Raw genomic sequence first — 22,002 nt, 5'->3', positions numbered from 1 at the left:
ACTTAAAAAATTCTTATTTTATAATTACGATAAAAAATAATACAATATTTTTGGCGTTGTAGGAATAATTTATGTGCGATACCGCATGTAATCTTACTTAATATATTTTAAAAAATTTTGCATCATTTGTGGTCGATGGGTTGTAAAATAAACAATAAAATAAAAATAACAGTGTCTAATAAATATAATATATTATTAAATATCATAAATATATTTTTCCTAACAATTAATTATATATATTTGTCCAGCAAATGATGATCAATTCTCTCACTTTTACATTACCAGAAAGCTTTGCGTAAAAATAAATGTTCATTTCTCTCGTATCACTTCGTGCCTTTTGAAAGGATTTTGATTCTAGAGGAATCATATCACTATCTCCATCCAAGACGTATCCGATGACGCTTATTCGACTATTCCAAACATTATCGCAGGTGAGTCATGTTTGCCGCAGCGGCTACCAAGGTGAAACGTTTCCACGAATCCGATGAGGATTTCTCAGCGAAAATTCAGTCGGCCTATCTCAAATCTTATTGTTGATAATAGATAATCGCCCGAGCACGTGCCGCGATAGTGTTGCGCGATGCACATGTGCGTCTCGGGATGCGTACGCAAGTGGCACGCATTACGCCTAATCTTTCGCACGACGCAGAGGCGAGGGAGGCCGCAGGGATGCGCTGGGGGAAAGAGAGAAGATCCGGGGCCGCGAAGGAATGAGGTAAAGGATAGAGAGAAATAAAAAGAGAGATGATAAACGGAAAACAAGATAGAGCAGAATTAGCGTGGCGAACATCTGCGTGTCGTCGAACACATCCCGCGGCTAATAAATCGCCACTTATCGATCGTTCCTTGTCGTTACGCAATAAAATGCATTAGCATAAGACCGCTGAGAAATCTATCCACTGGCGCACACATTTTTTTCGCGTCTCCGCCGGCTCGCTGGCTGCCTCGTCGTAATCCTACCAGCAGAATCTCTTTTTTATAGGCGGCTTTTTTATAGTTACGAGAAAAAAGAATATAGATGATTCATTCAAGAGAAAGAACGTTTAAATATAAACTGTATTATTAATCGTATTTTTTGTGTAATTTCATGCAATCTTTATAATTCTCTTATTTTGTATATTTTTATGTAAAATGTTATAATTAGTTTTATATTATTATGAAAGATTTTACTTGCTATATAATTATTTATCTTATTGATAATAATTATATGAAAGAATTATTATCTTATATTTATTACAATTATTATTTTTAATATAATGATATATTTCTAATCTTTTTCTCCTAAACTTTTTCATTTTTTATTTTTAATATCTATTTTTGACACATACAGATATTTTATGTTATTTTAGACAAATGTATAATTCGATCTTGATAACGAGAACGAAGAAAAGTACTGCGTGTCATCCATGTGTCGAGTAGCAAGCAGGGCCAAAGTGCAAGACGCAATTACGGTATGTACACTATCTTTATCGTCTCGTGAATCATCTCGATCATTATATCGTCTTTCGACATCGCACATGTTATCTAGGTTTTCAGGTCTCTCTTTCTTTCTCTTTTCTCTCTATCTTCGTCTTTTCCTACCGATTCCGCGTTATATTTTCTCTTCTCATAAAATACGTACTATGACACGTGCACGCGCTACTTCATCGATAAGAGACTCTCTAATAGCACTTGTACTTGAACGTTGCATTTCCAGAAGCAATGAGAAAGTAGCGGAGGAAAGAGGAATGGGATCAAAAAATGCGCAGTGTGCAAAATTAATTTAATGTCGAAGTGTTATTTTGTTGGCATCAGATAATGTTTTTTAATAAAAATATCATATTTTATTTGCGGTGTCCTTAATTTCGCGCAATTATAGATATCTGTTAATAAAAGAAAATGCGATGTCATTCTAGCAGTTACTGAGTATTCTGTAATAATATTTCGTATACAGTAATATTTAGCAAACATATCTCACAATGTATAGAATCTATAGAAATGCAAATTATTATTAATATTAATATTTACTAATCGTATTTACGTTTAATAATCATATTTATTATTAATTTTTATTATTAATATATTAATATTAATATTTATATTAATATTTATAATAACATTTATGTATATTAATGTTTATTATTAATATATTAATATTAATATTTATATTAATATTTATAATAACATTTATGTATATTAATGTTTATTATTAATATATATATTTTTTCGTTGTCAAAATTTTTTATTAATTTTTTAACATATAGATAAATCAAAGAATCCATATCAAGTCCATATCAAAGAATCAGGAAAATGAAGCAATAAAGAAAGGATTCCATTACTCGTTATTGGCTATATCATGTTCTATAATTGATATTTATGAAGAAAAGTTAACGAAATCGGAAAACATTTTATTTTGAAGTCGATAAGACGCTACGTTTCTTAAATAGTTTAATAATCTGCGATAATTTAATATCTCCATTTATAACCGTTACGCATCATCGAGAACACAAACCTAGCATTGTCCAGTCAGCGTAGAAAATTATCACGACCTGTCAAAACATATCTCGGCTTATGCATTATCGATCTCTTTCCAAGACGAGTGAGTGGGTCAGCCGTGATCGTGTGACACATCGAATATGCGGGCGGGCCAGACTCGGATCGTGTTGCAGCATCGTATAAACGTCGATCGAGTGACCATCGAGATTTCTTTGCGTAGAAGGTTGTCTTTTATTTTTCTCTCTTTTACACACACAAAATTCCAATAATTTACAACTACTATAAATATTTTAATTAATTTTTTAACATACAGCCTGATATATGATATATGAAATCAAGTAACGCAATGGAGAGAGTCAATATCTCTCATATCGAATTTAATTTGAAATACAAAATGCAGAATATTTAGCGTCGCTCATTTTATATTATAAAATGTTAAATAATTCTAGGCGACAATAATTAGTTATCATGTGAAGATATTTGATCTTCATGACGTATAGTATACGTATTGTTGACATACTCGACTTTCTCATCATTTATATGACATAACTCGTGTAGAGGAGGTTGTTATGCTTCGCGTCGGATTATTCTTCGAGAAATGCGATTATCTGCTACATTTATTATAATTAATGGCATGTTAATTACAATAAATGTAGGCATTAATTATAATAAGCGTATTGAAATGATCGTAATCAACTGTATTTTTGCGAAAGATAATGTCAAAGCATTATCTTACTCGAACTTATTGTTGGTATTTTAACTTGTTGATTCAAAATACAATTTTCACACGAAATAAAATGTTAATTCGCGATCGCAAATTTTTCCAGGATTACCGTGCAAAGTAACGCGCATTCGTTTTTAATGCTCCGCGAATGATTCGTTATGTCTTAATTAGTTTGAGAGTGCCATCGTATCTTAATTAATATAATAGCACCGTGTCCACAATATATCGTGCATTCGAATTCGGGAGTGCCGTGCAAAGTATTATGTATTTATTCTTATAATTAGAATAATGAACAATTGTAATAAACATATTTTCTCGAATAAGTGCAACAAACTGTGTAAGTGCAATGAATCCTGACAAGGAATCTTATGAGAAGAAGAGGAAATCAGGAGAAGGCGAAATAATTTTTGTGGTGAGTAATTTATTTTATTTGTATATTATTTTTTATCGCTTGTACATTTATTTCTGTTCGCATTTAGTTCGTTTATTTGGACTTAAATAATAATTAAGGAAAAAGATTTTTATATTATATTTTATTAAGGCTTGCTCCTCATATATTGTCTAGTTCCTTTTAAAAACAATCCGTATGTTGTTGCAATCATAACAAATATCACGAAATAATTTGCTATTGCAATTAACGATTAATCAATTTATAACAAACGAACGTGTAATTACATTGCGATGATATATCTTTATCGAAATGCGCATTTCTTGTGACTTATTCATTTATTATTTCAAATAGAAATTGAAGCGATAAAAATAAAAGTGATTAATTATCATTTTGTGTTATCTTTACAGATAATAATTTTTCTAATGATACTTGAAAAGTCGAATAGTTATATATATGTTATTCGTATTAAGAATGCACAATAAAATACAAATCACAGGGTTGAGTGATTAATATAAGAATAATTTCGTGATATATTAATTGTTTAATTAATAATTAATTTATAATTCAAGAAAAACACAGTATAATCACAGTATATTCTATGTATATATAGTACATATATTATAGTATCTACGTAGAATATTTCGGCAATAAATTAACAATAACACAGCGTTTGGCCTTGGCGGTGTACAGTGTTTTACTGTTTACATGCCGGGACTTTATTTATCATTCGTACAGCGACAGTCGACTAGCTAGTAGTGATGCAAAAAACGCTCAGTATTATCAAATTCTTTTTCGAAACTTTCAAAACATGGTCATAATAAATCGAGAAATTTTATAATTATGACAGTTAACGATTAATTAACTTTACAATATATGATACGTAATTGTATTGAAATGATAAATCTTTATCTTTATCGAAGTGCACATTTTGCGAGATTATTTATTATTTCAAGTAGAAATCGAAGCAACAGAAACAAAGATTATAAATTATTATTTCGTTACGATTTTTACAAGCACTAATTATTTCACTAACGATGCTTGGAAAGTTAAAATCAAATATATTTTTTTGAATTGTTTAAATTTTTTACCGAAATTATCTAAATGTAATTTGTTAATTAATTAAAATCATAATAAAATATTGCGAAATCGATTAAAATAATTAAATTAAAATTAAAATTTTAAATGCATTAAAATAATGAAAAGCAATAACATATAAATTATTTAATTAATAATAAATTTTAAAAATTCAGAATATAGAATATTTCACATGAATTGTATTAAACTTTGCGAAAGTAATAAATAAATTAATTTTATTTGCAGTGTTTAGTGCTCATTTTTTACATTTTTATTGTTTATCCGGGGATTTATCTGATCGAGAGTCATATAAAAACAGCAAATTATTTTTTCGAATAAGCCGCAAATATTTATCTTTAATTTTAACTTGTATATTTATTCATTTATATTATAATATGATATATAGATACAATCTTGCAATTATATAAAATATATTACATAAGTTATATATAACTCTCCTGACAGGTATATCTTGATGTTAGTAGGACTCAGTATGAAAAGTTTACCCCAAAAGGGAAGTTATCTAAAATACACACTGTCGGTTTTTAGTGTGTTGGATTTGTGAATCGGTTAAAGTTCGGTTGATTGCCCGATAAGGGCTAATGGGGTCGTCGTCCTGCGTCTCTCATACACTATATCAATGGTCACCATATATGTGTTCACGTGTAACCTAACGTACTACGGCTTCCATTTTTTCTATACTTTGAAGATCTATATTTCGCCTTGACAAACTGGGATAACTTAGCACAATTTTTGCTCTCGATGAGAAAAAAAAAGAAAGAGAATTGATCTTTATTTTCTAGATCAATCCCTATTTTCTGGATTACCTGGATTGTCTGATGATCTCGGAAATGAATATTTTTCTTCTTTGTCGTGCCTATAGCTATCGTAGCTATTATAACGAATCACATCTGTAAGTGAGTTCAAATTATTTTGAGATCAGAAATGTTCTGAAATTAGACTCGGAACGTCAGTCCCATCCATCAGTTTTCAGATTCAGTTTTTTGTTAGTTTTTCAGCTTGTGCGTATGTTTAAATTACTTCTCGCGAAAATAGCGTAGAGCTTCGCGAGCACGGAATTTGAAAATGTCATTTTTAAATACTGCATGTAAGTCAACGGATCCTTATGACCCTAATATCCTGAAAAGAGAACACTGGCAGAGCAATATTAAGAGTAAATAATTTATTATTTGTAAATGATTTATTATTTAAGTATTAGTTACATATATTTATTAATTAAACAAGATAAAAGATTTAGAAAAAATTTATATATAAGAATTATATAATTTTAAGTAAAAGAGTTTCTATTTTTAGAGAATTGTAACTTTTATTAAAAAAAGATATTAGTTTAACAGAATTATTAATCTTTTCAAAATTTATAAAATTATTTTATTAATCTGCTTATTGTTATTGTGTATATGTACATACATGAATATAAAATTCAACGCGTAGAATAATAATTTTTTGAAATATTTTACAATTTAAATTCTATTTATATGTTATAGATCAACGTAGCTTCAATGTTTTCAATGCTATTATTACGCATCGGTCGGTGAGTGACAAATTTTTATTTTATTTTGCAGTAACAAATTTGTAGACATTATAGATTATAGATAACACTATTACCTTAAAATAGATGGGTTAAAATAAATTAGATGGAATAAATTTTAATAAATTTGACAGATTAAATAGGATAGATTTTAATATCTTTTTTGAATATATATATATATATATATATATATATATATATATATATATATATGATAAAAAAATGTTCTAGTAATTTTATTAATTAAAATAATAGTAATAATTTAGTTTTATAATGTTGATTTTTATTCTGATTTTTTTAGCTCATCTTTCGATATTGTTTAATAGAAATTATCTTAAATTTTGTTTTAATTGATACAAAGCCAAATAATTGTTCAAATGAATTAAATATGAATGTAATGTGATAATAAATAATGTAAATGTTTAATTAATTTTATGTGTTATTATGAATTTTATATATATATATATATATATATATATATATATATATATATTAATTATATCATGTTTTTATAAAAATTTTAATAAATTAATTTTAGTAATTTCATTATATGTCAATTAAAGCAAAATTATGTTAAAATAAACATTCAACAAACGATCGTAAAATCACACGAGAAAAGCATAAAATATTTATGCTTACGCATTTGGCAACGCTACCGACGATGATATTTAGTCAAACAGAGAGTTTCCTTTTTCAATCTCCAATAAAAATCAAAATAGCTAGATATAATCACGTCTCTCTCTCTCTCTTTCTCTCTCTCAATACAGCTAGATTTAATAAATCCAATATTGATAGGATACAATATACTCAAAGAATCAAGAAGCTACGCAAAAATTTCATTTTGCGCACTAATGGCAGAACTTACGATTAATCTTCTGCTACAATTTCGCTACACAAGGCCGCGGACTCTGACTCAGCCAGAACAGCTGTTTGTCATAAAGTGCGCGAAAGATATCCAAGTCCTGCCTTAGATAGCGACTTCCTGCTGACCTCGCTGCACGAGCATGTGCAATTAGTGGCTGTCGGTGATAGGCGACTACGACGCGGTTTTCGATTTTGCGTAATTATCATATCTTTGCCGTGCGAATGCCAAATCTTACGTATGCATAATATATTCGGCAATAAAATAAAGTGCGTGAGTTGCATGTTATTGCAATAATTTTAAAACGGAAAGGAGCTAATATGAAGAAAAATTTATAGCAACTTTCCCTTTGGCTGTAGGTGATAATTAAACTTGATCCGATGAATGAGTAGTATATGTGGGAAAATAGCTGTAAAGTAAACTGATAATGATAAAAGTTTTGATACGTTATACAAATTCTATAATTATTTCAGGATTACGCAAAGTTAAATTGTTGCCGGTCATTGCTACATTGTGGATATTATCGTATTTAAATGTACGTATTAATTGCTCCCCGCAATTGTAACCGATGAAAGTACAAATATTAGTGGGACAGCATTTCCGCACGACATTCGAATATATTATGGCGCATGTAAATGCAAAGTACCTGCCGATTCGTTTGTTAATGAGGACAGAATTTAAATTGCGCGTTAACATCAAAAGCGCATGATTAACCTCGCTGTACATCATTACGTATTTCGTGATCGTAAAGCTATATTGTACGGTATAAAACAGATATTTTGTTCTATTTAAATATCAGAAGTAGTGCTGAAAAACTGTCAAGTTATATATATTTGTATATAAATTTATTTTTTTATATATTTTATAAGTATATTAACTTTTTTCAAATATATTTATATATGTAAATTTTTTTAATTTAAAAAAATGCAAAAATATTTATATAAAAAATTTTTTATTATAACTAAACTTTAATAGAAGAGAAAATTCTGCGATCTTTCTAAGTCGACCCTGTCTCTTAAAGATCTCCATTTTGCTTAATAGAAAAAAAAGAATAATTATACAGCAGGAGTCAATCACGATTAGAGACACTGAAATCATATATGTATCATGAAAAATATACATAAACAAATATATATCCTGCCACAATTTATTTTTTTATATTATTAAAGGATTAATTAAAGGATTTATGGTTTTTAGACTAAACATTTTTTTATAAAAAAGACAAAACTAATTTAAAGAAAGTATACGATAGCAAATCTATGGCTATGCATTTTGCATTTAAATAATAATAAATGATAACTATGAAATTATTATTTATGCTTATTTAAATGCAAAATGCATAACTTAATAATAAATAATAATAGTTATAATAACAATCTTATAATATTATAATATTATCTTATTTATAATAAGCTAATAATTATTTATAATAATAATCAATAATAATCAATAAAGTATTATATAGTACAAAAATATTAAAATTGTATTTGATTTTTTATTAATAGAATTAAAAATCAGCGGGAAAAATGGCGGACCAATCAAAAGTAGCTAATTCGTGTCCAGTCAGTGACCTCTGACTTCAGTGTCTCTAATCACGATATGCTAGGGCTGCGCATTCGAGTGTTTCGCGAGTCGACGTTGATTGAGAAGCAACAAGAGAGAAAGAGAGAAAGAAAAGGACAGTTTCGCACGTCGAGATCTCGCAATTGTGTAGAGCTGTGAATATGTCCGAGTCACGCGAGCCGCGTATCGTCCGTATGGTCTCGTATCGCATCCCGAGGAGCTGATTTTAGCGGTAATAAAGCTCGCGCCGCGTATCGTGAGGCCACCACCTACTCGTAATCTGAACGATCCGAGCATTCACGGTCTAACGAGGTGGCAAAACTTTCGAATCGCTTTTTCCTAACCGCGTGACGTGTTTGACAGCGGACGACATGACGCGTACGAACGCGACGGAGAGCGGCTGCAACGTGGTAGTCGCGCCCGCGAAGAAGTCCTTGGTCCACGTCGGAAAGTATCAGATGCTGAGGCCCCTCGGCAAGGGGAACTTTGCGCGTGTCGAAGAGGCCATCCACACCGTCCTCGGAGTCAAGGTGAGTGTGATAAACACGAATCGCCGCCGGGTGCAAGCGGCGTCCCGAGTCTCGTGCAACCTCGATGCGACGAGAAGCGAAAGCTCGGCTCCCTCGCGAGATACCGGTATAAATCGTTCGTCCCCGATGCGCGGAACGTAACGCGATCGTGAGAACATCGAGAGGATGCTCAGTCTCTTTGAAATAATCTCTAGGATTGATTGCGACGATGTCAAATGAATTTTCTTGACATATTTTCTTTAGCAATTAAACAGGATCTATGGATCTATTTTGCGCCAATATCTCGCTGCGAAGGATTCTCTTTGTCTCTTTTGTTAAGACGCACGCAGAATATGCGGTTTTAGAGGGGTTTTCTAGGATTTTTCATAATTATTCTATGACGCATTCTTTTTATTTTACTCAACGTGAATTTATGCCTTTCGCGAATTATCCGTAAACTCCGACAGACGTAAATCTATCTCGTCCACGTGTATTCTTCCGAGGAGGTAATCTTTTTTTTAAGTGACCGCAGACACATTTAAATTGCGCATAAATTGCAAACATTAGTTTGCATAGTGAAGCGTCTTTGATATTAACAGCTCATCTAAAATCTTGTCGATGCGCGCGTGATATTACAATGAATAATCCTAATATTATGTAACGTAATACGCTATATGTTTCTCTCCTTGTCACAATATTGCTCCGTTTTTCATTTTATCGCGGGGAGAAGAATTGTTTCTGGCTTACGTCAGATTATCAAGCGGCTTGGCTCGCCTTTTCGTCGAATTAATCACGCCACGGTGTGCATCAGATGTATTTCCGGCACGAGCATTGAATCATTCGTCTGGAATCCATGCACCGAATCTCACGTAAATAAAAGACAGATCTCCAAAAAAAATGTCGAAACCGAGTAAAATGCCGCAGGCATACAGAGCGTTGAGAGGGACAAAAAATTCACGACATCATAGTTGCATCTGTATTCGATCTCCGAAATTTCGTGGGTTTCTCGTAACAATTCTCATACGCGAAAATGACGTAGATTTGTGAACATTTGACATTGCCTGTGGCAGATACACACGATGCCACGCGATGAAAAGCGGGCGTCAGATTTCCAGACGTTTCCTTCTCTTTGTGTCCTTCTCTTTGTGTCTAAATACCAGCGGGATCTCTTCTATGTGTGTGGGAACCTTTCTATTAAAATATTCTTCTCGAAGATTATCTGATGCCCGATCGATCGACGATCACGGAATTCCAACTATGTTGACCATCCTTTGAGAGAGATCCATAGCTCGATTTATTTCACAATGTCGATGAAATATAATAGTTTATTTCCTAAACGAATAAGTACTAAAGTAAATCGTGATAATCGAACTCTCGTGATCGATACGATTAATTTACAGTCCATCAATTTTTATCGATTTTTAATGACGATCTTGATTTAATCAAGAATGTTCATTGTATAAATCAATTTTGAGTTGAGCGATAAGTAAAATGTGTATCATTTTTAATTTGTAGAAATTATTTAATTATCGGTATCAGGATTTTGTGTAAAATTTCGTTACTAAAGTTTTTCGAGCTCGTGTTAATCAATATAAATTTATAAATTTATAAAGAAAAAAAACGTATTTGAAATTTAGATACACGTTTAATATTTATATAAATCATCATAAAAATAAGAAAAAGTCTCTAAATCTCTAATATAAATTTAATTTTTCTCAATACGCCTATATCTTTCTTCACCGATGCTTTTACAATATATCGCTTTCACTCGAAATTTTTTCTTTGCTTTTTCGTAATATTATAACTATGTAAAAGATAAGAAACGAGGCTCATAAATAACTAAAAATCATAAAGGAAAAGAAGAGTCAGTCTAAAGAGTTTTCGATGATGACGTGTCATCCTTACCGAAGAAACACGTATATCTTCGTAACATACTTTGTATATTTAATTACCTTGATAATATGTAATTATAAAGGGAAAATAGGGCCATTAGAACCTGGACACGGTAAATGATGCGTAATAATTAATAAAGCATTAAAAACATATAATTAACCAAACATTTCGCTCCTCTATGAATCTTTTTCAACGATGACAAAAGAACGTTAAAATTAAATTAAAATTAAATTAAAACAAAAACGATGCATTAAAATATTTCATTAATTATTACGCACCACTTATTGCGCGTCCAGGCTCTAATGGCCTTTTTTTCCCTTATGATTACATATTATAAAGATGATTCTAAATATATACAGAACATGTTCCGAAGGCATTATACGTGTTTCTTCAGCAAAGGCGACACGTCATCATGGTGGAAAGCTCTTTAGACGCGGTGGAAGATAACGCTCGAGCATCTGGCGACGTTTACCGCGAAGAAAGACGAACGGGGTGATTAAAGGAGGCCGCGGGAACCGCGCGATTTACGCCGCCGGTGGAAATACGTCTCGCGGCGTAAATCGTGCGAGGCGCGGGAACGTTGGAGAGACGATAGACACCGATCGCTACGGGGAAATCGTTTGCGGTTATCTCGCCGAGAGGCCGATAACACGTCGCCTCCCTCGTGTGGTTTCCCCCCCCCCCTCTCTCTCTATCTCTCTATCTATCTATCTATTTATCTCTATCGCTCTCTCCGTCGTATCGTGACAGGAGCGCGGCGAGAAGCCAGCCGCGCTGACGACTACGCGTCCCCGAGTTTTACGAGGTGCGTAAAAAAGGTCCACGCTTCCGATCGCGAGACGATTTAACGAGGCTCTTCTACGAAGTCCGAATTCTCGCTCGTCGATGATGACGTTGCCTTATTTCATATGTGTGTTATTTCGATTGCGATTAAAATGTATATCATCGAGAATTTGATCCCTTCTTCGAAGAGAATATTCTTTGTATTTCGAGAATATTTTAATATTTTGGAGAGAGACATGTTTTGAAAAAAGAAAATTGTTTTTTCAAGAAAATAAGTTCATAATTTGAAATATCGCGTTAGATATCGAGATAACGCGAGATATGTTTAATATCACGCCATTTCTCAGGATTATTCCGAAATGAAAAGGATTAAGAAGTCATTTTATACACATTTATCATAAAGATTGATTCTCGTGCTTTGTGCGATCGAATTTTCATTTCGTGTCATAATGTTGCGTCAATCAATTTTTCAATAAACCGCATGACGAAACGATAAACGCTAATGCGTATCAAGTTGCGCGTCTCGGGCATCGATGAGGAACGGAATTAATTAATTTATCGATTCGGTCGTGACCGATAATAGAATACGATCCGCGCAAAGCTGCGCATCGGGCGATTAGCGTAAAGGCGATCAGCATTATCGCTCGTCTTGCGTGTTTTATGCAGATAGCGGTTTTCTTTACACGCGCACGCGCGCGCATTAATGCCCTCGTCGGAGATGACAGATGGGACGGGGCCGCGCGGCTCCTGAATATTGTGTAACGGCGAGTATTTTTGCGACGAACGGCGCAACTGACCGGTTTCTCCGCCTACGTGATGAAAATTGAAGGGAGAGGGAGATGCATTTTTGACGGGCCATTATCGCGCCGCGGCCCGATACGACCACGCAATGTGCCAATTTGTCGCGCGGTCTCGTCTACGCAGTTCAAATAGTTTATCGCGTTAAAAAGTGATTATGCACTCGTGATAGTTAGCGAATACAAAGGAACGCGGTTATCGCCGATCGAAGACGGAGGTTTCGATTACTCCTCGCCATCCCTCGCCCACGTTTCGGCTCTTATCGCGCTATTTTTCTCCGCTATTTTTGCTTGTATCCATTTTTTCGCCACTTAGGTCACTATCGTAGATGTTGTTATGCTCAACGATATATCTCGCAATTATCTTTATTAATAAAGCGTACGTCCAGAGATCAGTTTTCACTTGCGTTCTTTGATGTTGCTTGATTGATTAAATTTTTTCTATCTATTTCTATCATAGATAGGGAGAATTTATGATCGAGAACGAAACACAAAGTGATTAATTAAGTAATGCAAGTCGTTGGAATCTTATGTACGCATTAATTAATACGCAATATTATTGAAATGAATATTTTTTCATGTCCCATAGGGCATCCAAATGACTTGTGAAATCCAGATCAGATACGAGATGTAAAAATTCTAATAACGAGACTTTGCATCGTACAAGATTATGTTATATTTACGGTCATTAAGTCACGATACACTTACATGCGAAAACTCTCTGCGAGCTCCCGTTTGGATGAATCTGGTTTTCGTAATCTCTCAATTTGTTTCTCAACGATGTGTCGCGGTATAATTACGAGATATAATTACTTTTGCAGTGGGATCGAAGTATTTTTTCTTCTCTCTCACTTACTTTGCACCATTAAGGGGATACCTCGCGACTCTCGACGATCCATCAACTTTGAAATGTCATATGTATACGATTCGCGTTGCGTGGTATCATACTAGTATATCTTTCCTATTACATCTCTCCCCTAGAGTATTTTTTTTCTATTACCTTAAGACCTCTATATATATTTTCGCGAGAATATCAGATTCTTCCTCTTAGGTAGCGTTTATTTACATCAATCGAAATTTCAAATTTTACAGTTATTACATTTATTATCTTTTAAGTATGAAAAGATGTTGGAAAGATCGAAAAATATAAATTCAAGAATTTAGAAATATAAAAATGCAATTTTCTGATTCATCTAAAAAAATTAATTTTCTAACGAGTTACAAATTTCTCTAAATTTCTCTGAATTTAACGAACATGTAAATAAAAGAAAAATTATTATTTCGAGAAGATACGAATATATGTATAAATTTTTCTTGCTTTTAGAAAAGTGACCGTGATTTTAGTAAAGTTATGCTTATTTAATGTCACGCTTTTTATATAAAATATGATATAAAGTGCTCGGATCATCGCCGCCATCAGTTTCCGTAAAAGATTTACCAGTAAAGCAATAAGAAATTGCTCATCTAAATCGATCTGCGCTCTCGACCGCGGTATTAAAATTTAAATACGGGAATCGCGAGGGTGTCAATCGTCGATGGTCGCGACTTAGCGATCTCGTTTGCCTCGAATTAGCAACACGGAAGCCTCGCTAGAAACTCCGAGCAAATCTCGTCTATCATCAGCGAGCACTCGTTCCGCCCGCTCCTTCATCAGAGCGCCGATTCTCTCGTGCATGAATCGGTTTCTACCGGTGCGGTGGTGGCTTTCATCGGTTGCGCGAACGAGGGACAAGAAGCGACTTCTCGTGTCTCTCATCCGAGCCGGACTGTCGCCGGTATCGATCGGCCGTTCCTCTCCGATGTTACATCGCCGCCGCGGCCCCTCCGGCCCGCAACCTGTAATTTCGGTAACCACAAATAAAACCATACAGGGTGTGTATGTATGTGTGTGTGTGGATCGACGTGTAGCCCGCTCGGCCACACGAGAAAGCAATAGCAGCCCGAGCGGTATCGGATGTCTGTAGGGTGCCCTTCTCGTTCCCTTATATCTTCCACCTCGCCGTTTGTCTCTCTCCTTACCTCTTTTTCTCTCTCCTTTTTTATCTATCTTTATTCTTCCACCGGTACATCGCCGTCTATACCTGGCCACCCTCTCGCACCCCCTCGCGCCAGCTCGATTTACACGGGACCCCGATTTCGTCTGTCGTCCTTTACCTCCTCACTGTCCGTTCTTCGGCGCGTCTCGCTCTCTCGTACCTTCTGTCCGCTGTCTGTTTGCCAGGCGTATTTAGCATCGATTATAAGACGACAATAGACCTACCGGATTGTGCCCGAGACCGAGGACGGTGTGCATCGGAATCTACCGAGACCAGGCAGCAGCTTGATAGAATGGTCGATCGAGAGGAAGAGGGAAAAAGGGAGAAAGAGACGGAGAGAATGCACACAGGGATGTCGATGGAAAAAATGAAGAGGTAGGCCTGCGGTTTCGGGTTACTCGCACACGGTGGGCCCCTGCCGTACGTAGGGACCTGCCAAAATCGTTCAGGTACAGCTCACGTCTCTCTCGCTTGTTCTTTCGTAGCCGTCACCTTGACGGTGATTGTGAATCGGTCCCCGATAGATCTTTCCTTGAACAACGCGGAGATTTTGTGGGATTTCTCGTTTACCACCAGAACCGCCTGTTCCATATTCCAAATGGACGACTATTTCGAGCATAAGACCGAATAAGAGATTTCGAAACACGAGCAAAGTATTCTGCAGGGACGCGAAATATATTCCTTTCTCTCTCTTTTCTTCGAGCATGATATTTCTGTGGAAATGCGTACTGTTGCGTAACATTGACGTCTCTTGTCGCAATTTCAAATAATATCAGAATCGCTTAATCCTGGTGATCAATTTAAGCTGCGTGTTCCTGGTAAATTGCTCTCGGAACGATTACTCATTGCGTTCCGCGAACCACTCAAATCCTTGACATTTTGCGACAGCGTAATCCACCGGGATTTGTGCGGCTCTCGCGGCGGCGAGTCGATGCATAATTTCCCAGCTGCACACGACTAGACTTCGCCACTCTCGACGTTTATCAGTCATTTTTGCCCCGGCATCAAAGCGACCGTGGCCCAATGCCCCCGTTAAGTGTGCCTCTCGAGCACTGCTTTTTCTCCGCGTCAGCGACCGCGTGCATTGTGCGCACTCCTCGATGAAGGCGAGATGCACGCTGGGATAAGAACGCACGGAACTCGGTTCTCTAAAATAGCGCATCCGGCGTATATTGCAGCCGCTTATTTTTTAACGTTCATTTTAGGGCCCCGAAAATATATAACGCGGTATTTGTATAGCTCTATTTGTATAGCTATAATTGCTATACAGCCATATCTCACACATTACGATCATAAAATTAATTCATGGCCGCAGTCTCGACCTACGTAATGTGGATCGATTTAAAACGCGCGTGTAATGAGCAAATATCGATATACGTATATACATATATAGGTGGCGTTCGACGTTATTTCCTGTCCTTCCCGTAATATATCCCGCGCTACGAATTATAGCTCATTTTGAATTACAATTGCCGGTGAGCGGATAGAGTCACAATTTGCATAATCGATGAGCTCTCCCGCGCGCACGCGCGATTACGCGATCTACCTTGTCTCAGTAAGTGATTCTTTTAACGACCGTTTATTAGTCCGTGGTGTATTGAAAAGTACGGATCTCGATCGTCATTAAAGCGATGGCGTAATCAGTCAGTCGGGGTCCGGCCGATCGACGACGCTCGCGTTCGACGGGAACCGTCGAACTTAATGGCCGGGCAATTAACCGCGACAGCCGATGCAAATGAATAAATTTGTACTATTAGTTTCGTCCGGGCGGGCCCCTTTAATCATCGCTGGCCCGGGAAAGGCTGCCGATCCCGCCCCGGCAAACGCGCCCAGTGACAAATACAAGGCCCACGGCGTGTGTGCACGCGTCTAATAATTAACTCCGTGGCCCCGGGGTCTTCTCGGAAGGTCCCGGCCTATCGAGAAGATATTCCGTGGAATCCACGGCCGCCTTTTGGATACGCCTTTTCCCGGAGAGGTCGGCGCGGGGCAAAAAATCCGACGTATTTCTGGCCCCGTCCCATTCGGTCGCGGATCCCAGAGACCCGAGAGCTCTGACAGAGAAACCCGCATGTGAACGTCGTCGTTTCTATCGTAAATGTCGACCGCGTTCGTTCGATTCTCCCGACGATGGGCGGGCATTTCGTTTCGATGAGGCTTCCTCACGAAATTTCCGATCGTCCATCGCGACGATATCGCTCATCTTCTCGTTTCATCTCGCGAAACGAGGACAAACAACGTCGTCCTGAAACTTGGTGGCAGCAGGATCAAGTTATACGCCAATCGAGCTTCGTAAACAAATCTCCATGGCATCTCTCTTGTCGGCTTTAAATTTGGAAGCATCAGAAGCCGATTGCACTTAATTTACGATTTAATCAATATCACCTGTCTTTTCATCAACGACTAATTATTTTCAGCTGCAGTCTGAATGATTTTTTGCTCTTTGGAGCAGAATTATAGGAACGGAATACGTCACTTGAGTTAAAATTAAAATTGTTCGCGAAAGTTTTCTCTTATACACGGAAAAAGCTTATAGTCGAAAATGGAGGAGCATGATGAATGTTTTTCTCTCTAGAGGCACGCGAGGCACGTTTCCGCAAAATTCCTAGAAGATTATACATCGACAGCGCGTTGTAATTTCGCGAGATCGACGTTCCTGATGTTCGCGGGTTATAAAGCTCGCGATGTAACCGGTACCGCGCGAGCGTGGGAAGACCCCTTCTAAATATCGCGCGAGTTAGCTTACGCAACGAAACGGCGCGTAGATTAACTTTGTATCTCGTTTCTCGGCCGTGTCTAGGAAACGAGAGGCGGGCATATCGAATCGAGTGCGTGCGAAACGTTTATCTCGATTGCTGCCAAGTGCAGGAACGTGTACCTCCATCTCCTCGAAAAGCGTGTAGGTGGTGAAACTGAGGTGAGCTGAGAGCAACGAGAAGGAGCAGGTATCGCGGGGCTTGCGTGTTGCTTGTCCGATGCATCCATCGGGGATCGTCGCGCCGGTCGTCGCACGTGCGAGGTGCGATGGCCGATTTAGGCATGTCGGTGTCCTTGAGAAAGACAGATGAATCGAAAGGAGGAACGCGCGCGTGAAAATTAATTCTGCAGAGTTACGAAATTTTTATCTTCCTTGAGAGTTAAAAAATTTTTACCTCGCGACATGTTACTCGTGTTCCGAGCTTCCACATTTCGTCCTTGTCATTGACAAGGACTGTACTTTGTCGATTATCAGGGATATTCGACATTTGGCGTTTGGAATCGCGTTTGCTCGCTTTGAGGGTTCACCTCTTCCCTACGGTCGTTTATGCGAATCGAGCGATGTGACGTGGCGCTCTATCGATTCTGGAAACGGTATCGAGAATAGTCGGAGACACGAACGCGGAAATTCGCGTGTGAATTCGCAACATGTATCCCAGGAAGATCGTAATTCTCCTTTCCATCGGGGGACCGTGACTTCGATATCTTCAGTAACGATGGGGCTCAAGGGCCTCTTCATCTTTTCAAAGCATGCGTCAGCGATCCGGTGACGTATGAATTTTGTTTCAACTGAATATCGGAATTGTTACGAATTCCAATAGCGTTAAACCTTTTATTGTTGTAAACACTTTCAGATCAATATCATTATGACAAGCGTTCAAATCGGTAATTGGAGTATATTTCCAGGATACTTGACGTTTTTTCTCTTTTTCTTTTTTCTCTCATGTATATACATATACCATTATTTTTCAGAGAATTTATATCAATATCTATTAATGTTATAATTTTATAATAACGTCAATTTGCACAAATACGTATTATTATTTTACCATTTCATATAACATTAAACGAAATGAAAAAACCTTCTAAGAAAACATCTAAGAGGAAATAGGTACGGTTTTTTTTCTACAATTAGACTAATATTTAAATGAAGCCCAATTTGAGAATCTTATTTCCGACGAAATATTTTCTCTTAATTAAAAAATTTGCTTTTTCTGACATTTATTCTTTTTTTCTTTCGTGTTTGATAAAGAAAAAGAGAGAGAAGAAAGAAAAAAGAGACTCATCGTCACTTTGCGCACATACATATTTATGACTTCTCAGCTCGCATCTTACTATACGGTAGCCATGCCTAATTGAATCTTTATTTATATTTCTTGCCTCTTATATACTTTATTCTTATACCTCGAGCGTCGCATCATCGATTTGTAAAGTTTACCTCCTAGAAGTCGATTATTATACGGTCGATTATACCGTCGCGGCAAAAAACTTGCCTCCACCACGCGGATACCGTTCGGACACCGGCAACGTCTGCGGTGATCCGCAGCCGCGGGCCCGCGTCTCCTCTGTCTCTGTGTGTATAATTACAGAGAGATGGGTAGAGAAAGCCTACCATTAAAGACAGCTGAAACCGCGCCGTGCCTCGTCCGGGATCTCCCGTGAAACGTTACGACGATTAACGCCACCGTCTACGATTTACCGTACGATTGAAAAACGATAATCTTCCGATGCGAAGGTGGGCGAAATGACCAATAAAATTTCCTCGGTTAGGTGATCTCTTCGTAATTACGAGATATTGCGATCGATTGGTTATTACGTGAAATGTACGTAATATGAAACATTTTTCTAAAATAAAATATGATTTTTTAAGAAAAATTTTAAATGTTTATTAAACATTCATAAAGTTGAATATGAATAAATAAATAAACGCTATTTATCATTTATTTATTTTATAATAATTAAATATGTGATGATTTGAATACTGTATCTCGTTTATTTATTTTATAATAATTGTGATTACTAAATTAATAGATATCATTAATAAATATAAAATATAAAATATAGCGGAAAAAGTTGATACTTAAAAAGAAACTCGTTAAGAAACTTATTATTGTATAAATCAAGATTCTTGTGCTAAATAAAAATAATATTTGTGTGTATATGTACGTATATTTGCAGAGTAATACGAAAGAAATTTATAACGAGTATTAACGTTAGTAAGGAATTATCGTTACATTGTACGATAAAGAACGGGATGTCATATACATGAACGGTACACGGGAAATTCGTGGCCGACACGATCGACACGATCATAAACGTCGTAAATACTCAACAATGATCGTTCAGTCGAACCTCTCGATCGTTGGATTCGATTTTATCTCGTAATATTACCAAGACGCAATGGCCTCGACCGGTAGTCGACAGCCAGGTAGAAGTATCAGAATTTGTCGAACATGTTCGGTTGGGCCAAGAAAAAAAGAGAGAGAGAGAGAGAAAGCGAGAGAAAGAAAAGGAAACATACAGGAACCATCCAGCGGTTCTTTACTGACGTCAAAGGAGGATAATATACATCGTCTGCAGTAACAAATTGCCAGCAATGATGCATTTCAATGGTGTGATAATTTTATAAATTCGTAAAAGTGAAAGGAGATTTACATATAATGATTGTTGCTAGTATATCAATAGTTGAAACCAGAATATGCAACAATAGTTCTCTTCAAAAATACGGTAGTTTGAATCACTATTATTAAATGTTAAGATCCCATCCGGAAGTTATCTTTCTCGAAAGTCCTGTTCGTGTAGATTGGTAGCGGAAATACGTGAGAAGGAAAAAAAGCACAAAATATTGGAATATGTAACATTTAAAAGTCATAAGAATTACTCTTAAACCTTTTTTAAAGAATCTATAATCGAGAGAAAGCGCGCCGAGTTTCTTGGATATTTTATACATGCAATTTTTCGTTGCATTAACTGCGAGTATAAATGAAGAATTTTTCTGACAGAATATTGTGGAACGCGTACCATATATCCCCCATCTCATGTTAGTTTCCAACAAGGTTCATAAGAGATTGAGATACGTTTTCTAGTGTGACAGATGTTGACTTCCGATCGGGTGAAAATATTAAAGTACTCGCGTGCCGCGTTTTCGTGGGCGTCGATATAAATCACGCAACTCCGTGTCTTAATCCGCCGAGTGGTGACACAAACGAGAACAGGCGTCTCGGCTTCGAGTAGCGAATTGTGCGCCGAGACGAGGCGAGGATTCGGCAGACCAGTTTCGGAAACACGAAACCGTCCTCGACCGTCGTTAAACATTCGACACACGCGCCTGCGAGTAGAATGATAAGGAGCTGACGTGCCTCCGTTCTCGATCTGACATCCAATTCCGAGAAAAGTTTCAATCTGGCGGCACCCCCGCCCCCTCCCTCTTTCGCGCGCTCGCGCGTCGATTCCCCCCGAGGATCCGAGAAATCAAAGGAATCAGAAATACGAGCTCGCGATCTGTCGAGAGTTGATTGAGACGAGGCGTCATCGACGGAAAAAAAGATAAGCAAGGGGTAGGTGGGATGTTGCGGAGGGAGAAGCAGGGGAAGATTGGAGCCGCATGGGCTAACTCGATGTCACGCTCGAGTAGGCGAGATTGTTTTGTATGACCGTAGCTACGAGAAGTAACGCTTCATTGCAACGAGACTGTTCTAGCGAGATACCGCCTTGGCTCGAATAACACTATTATTATCAACGCAAATAATAAATTCGAGTAACATAATCTGGAATCATCCGGCTCCGATGAACGAAACGTTTGCGAGAAAAAGTTGTATATAATACCCAGCGGAAGCTAGAATAATCTAGGATATAGAGATGTTGTGCACTTTTTTAGCCAAGATTGCGTGGGTATCCGTCGTCAGCTCTATCTTATGAAAATGTTACTCGCTCGGCTGATGCATAACGGTGTACTGTTATGACGCCTATTAATCGCGCGCAAGTTTGCGCGAGTAATGGCAAGTCGTGCAGCGGCCATTCGCATCTCTCCCCCGGGGTTTCCTCGATATTCCAATTCGCGCTGGAGATCGCGCGTCTCTCATTTGCATGAGTCAGCCGCAGCGAGCTGCGCCGTGGGCATAGACAGCTCGAGGGACCCTCGCCAGAGAGTGGACACGTCGTGAATCCACTGGTGACGGGACGAACTCCCTCCCCCCTCGCTTCTCCCTCTAATCACCTCTTCTCGAGACGATCAACGTCGTTTGCGCTGTGCCGCAGCACCGCTCGATGTTAAATGGATCTCCTTGAAGCGGAGGAGAGATAGCTCGAGCCATCGCTTCCGGAATAATTTCGCCCCGTGAGAATGTGCGTCGCCGGAGCGACTATCCACCTTGCGGCGTGGCAGTGATACGGTTTGCGGCCAATCTCGTACAAGTACATGTGTACCTGATTACCCGGAGCTCTTCTCTGGTAAGAGTAATCTCCGCTTATGTCATTTTACCGCTTCGAGAGGTAGCGGATCCTCGTTGTAACTATTTAAAGTAAATTGCGGATAAGTGCAGGCTACGCGATGCGAATATTTTATGCTGATGCACTCATTCCAATTTATC

General features: G+C 37.2%; 1 protein-coding gene across 1 annotated transcript in view; it reads left to right on the top strand.

The window, feature by feature from the left end:
• The first annotated feature begins 8,791 nt into the window (after window positions 1-8,791).
• The window catches only part of LOC105257681 (MAP/microtubule affinity-regulating kinase 3), a 202,495-nt gene continuing 189,284 nt past the window's right edge, over window positions 8,792-22,002 (top strand). The window contains exon 1 of the mRNA XM_011268471.3: window positions 8,792-9,168. Coding sequence (XP_011266773.2) covers window positions 9,010-9,168 — 159 coding nt within the window. The 5' untranslated portion in view covers window positions 8,792-9,009. The remainder of the gene's footprint in view (window positions 9,169-22,002) is intronic.

This window comes from Camponotus floridanus, unplaced genomic scaffold (genome assembly GCF_003227725.1).
Source record: "Camponotus floridanus strain SB8 unplaced genomic scaffold, Cflo_v7.5 scaffold3, whole genome shotgun sequence".
Classification (NCBI taxonomy): Eukaryota; Metazoa; Arthropoda; class Insecta; order Hymenoptera; family Formicidae; genus Camponotus; species Camponotus floridanus.
The sequence above is the reverse complement of the archived record's forward strand: the minus strand, read 5'-3'. Positions and strand labels throughout refer to the sequence as shown.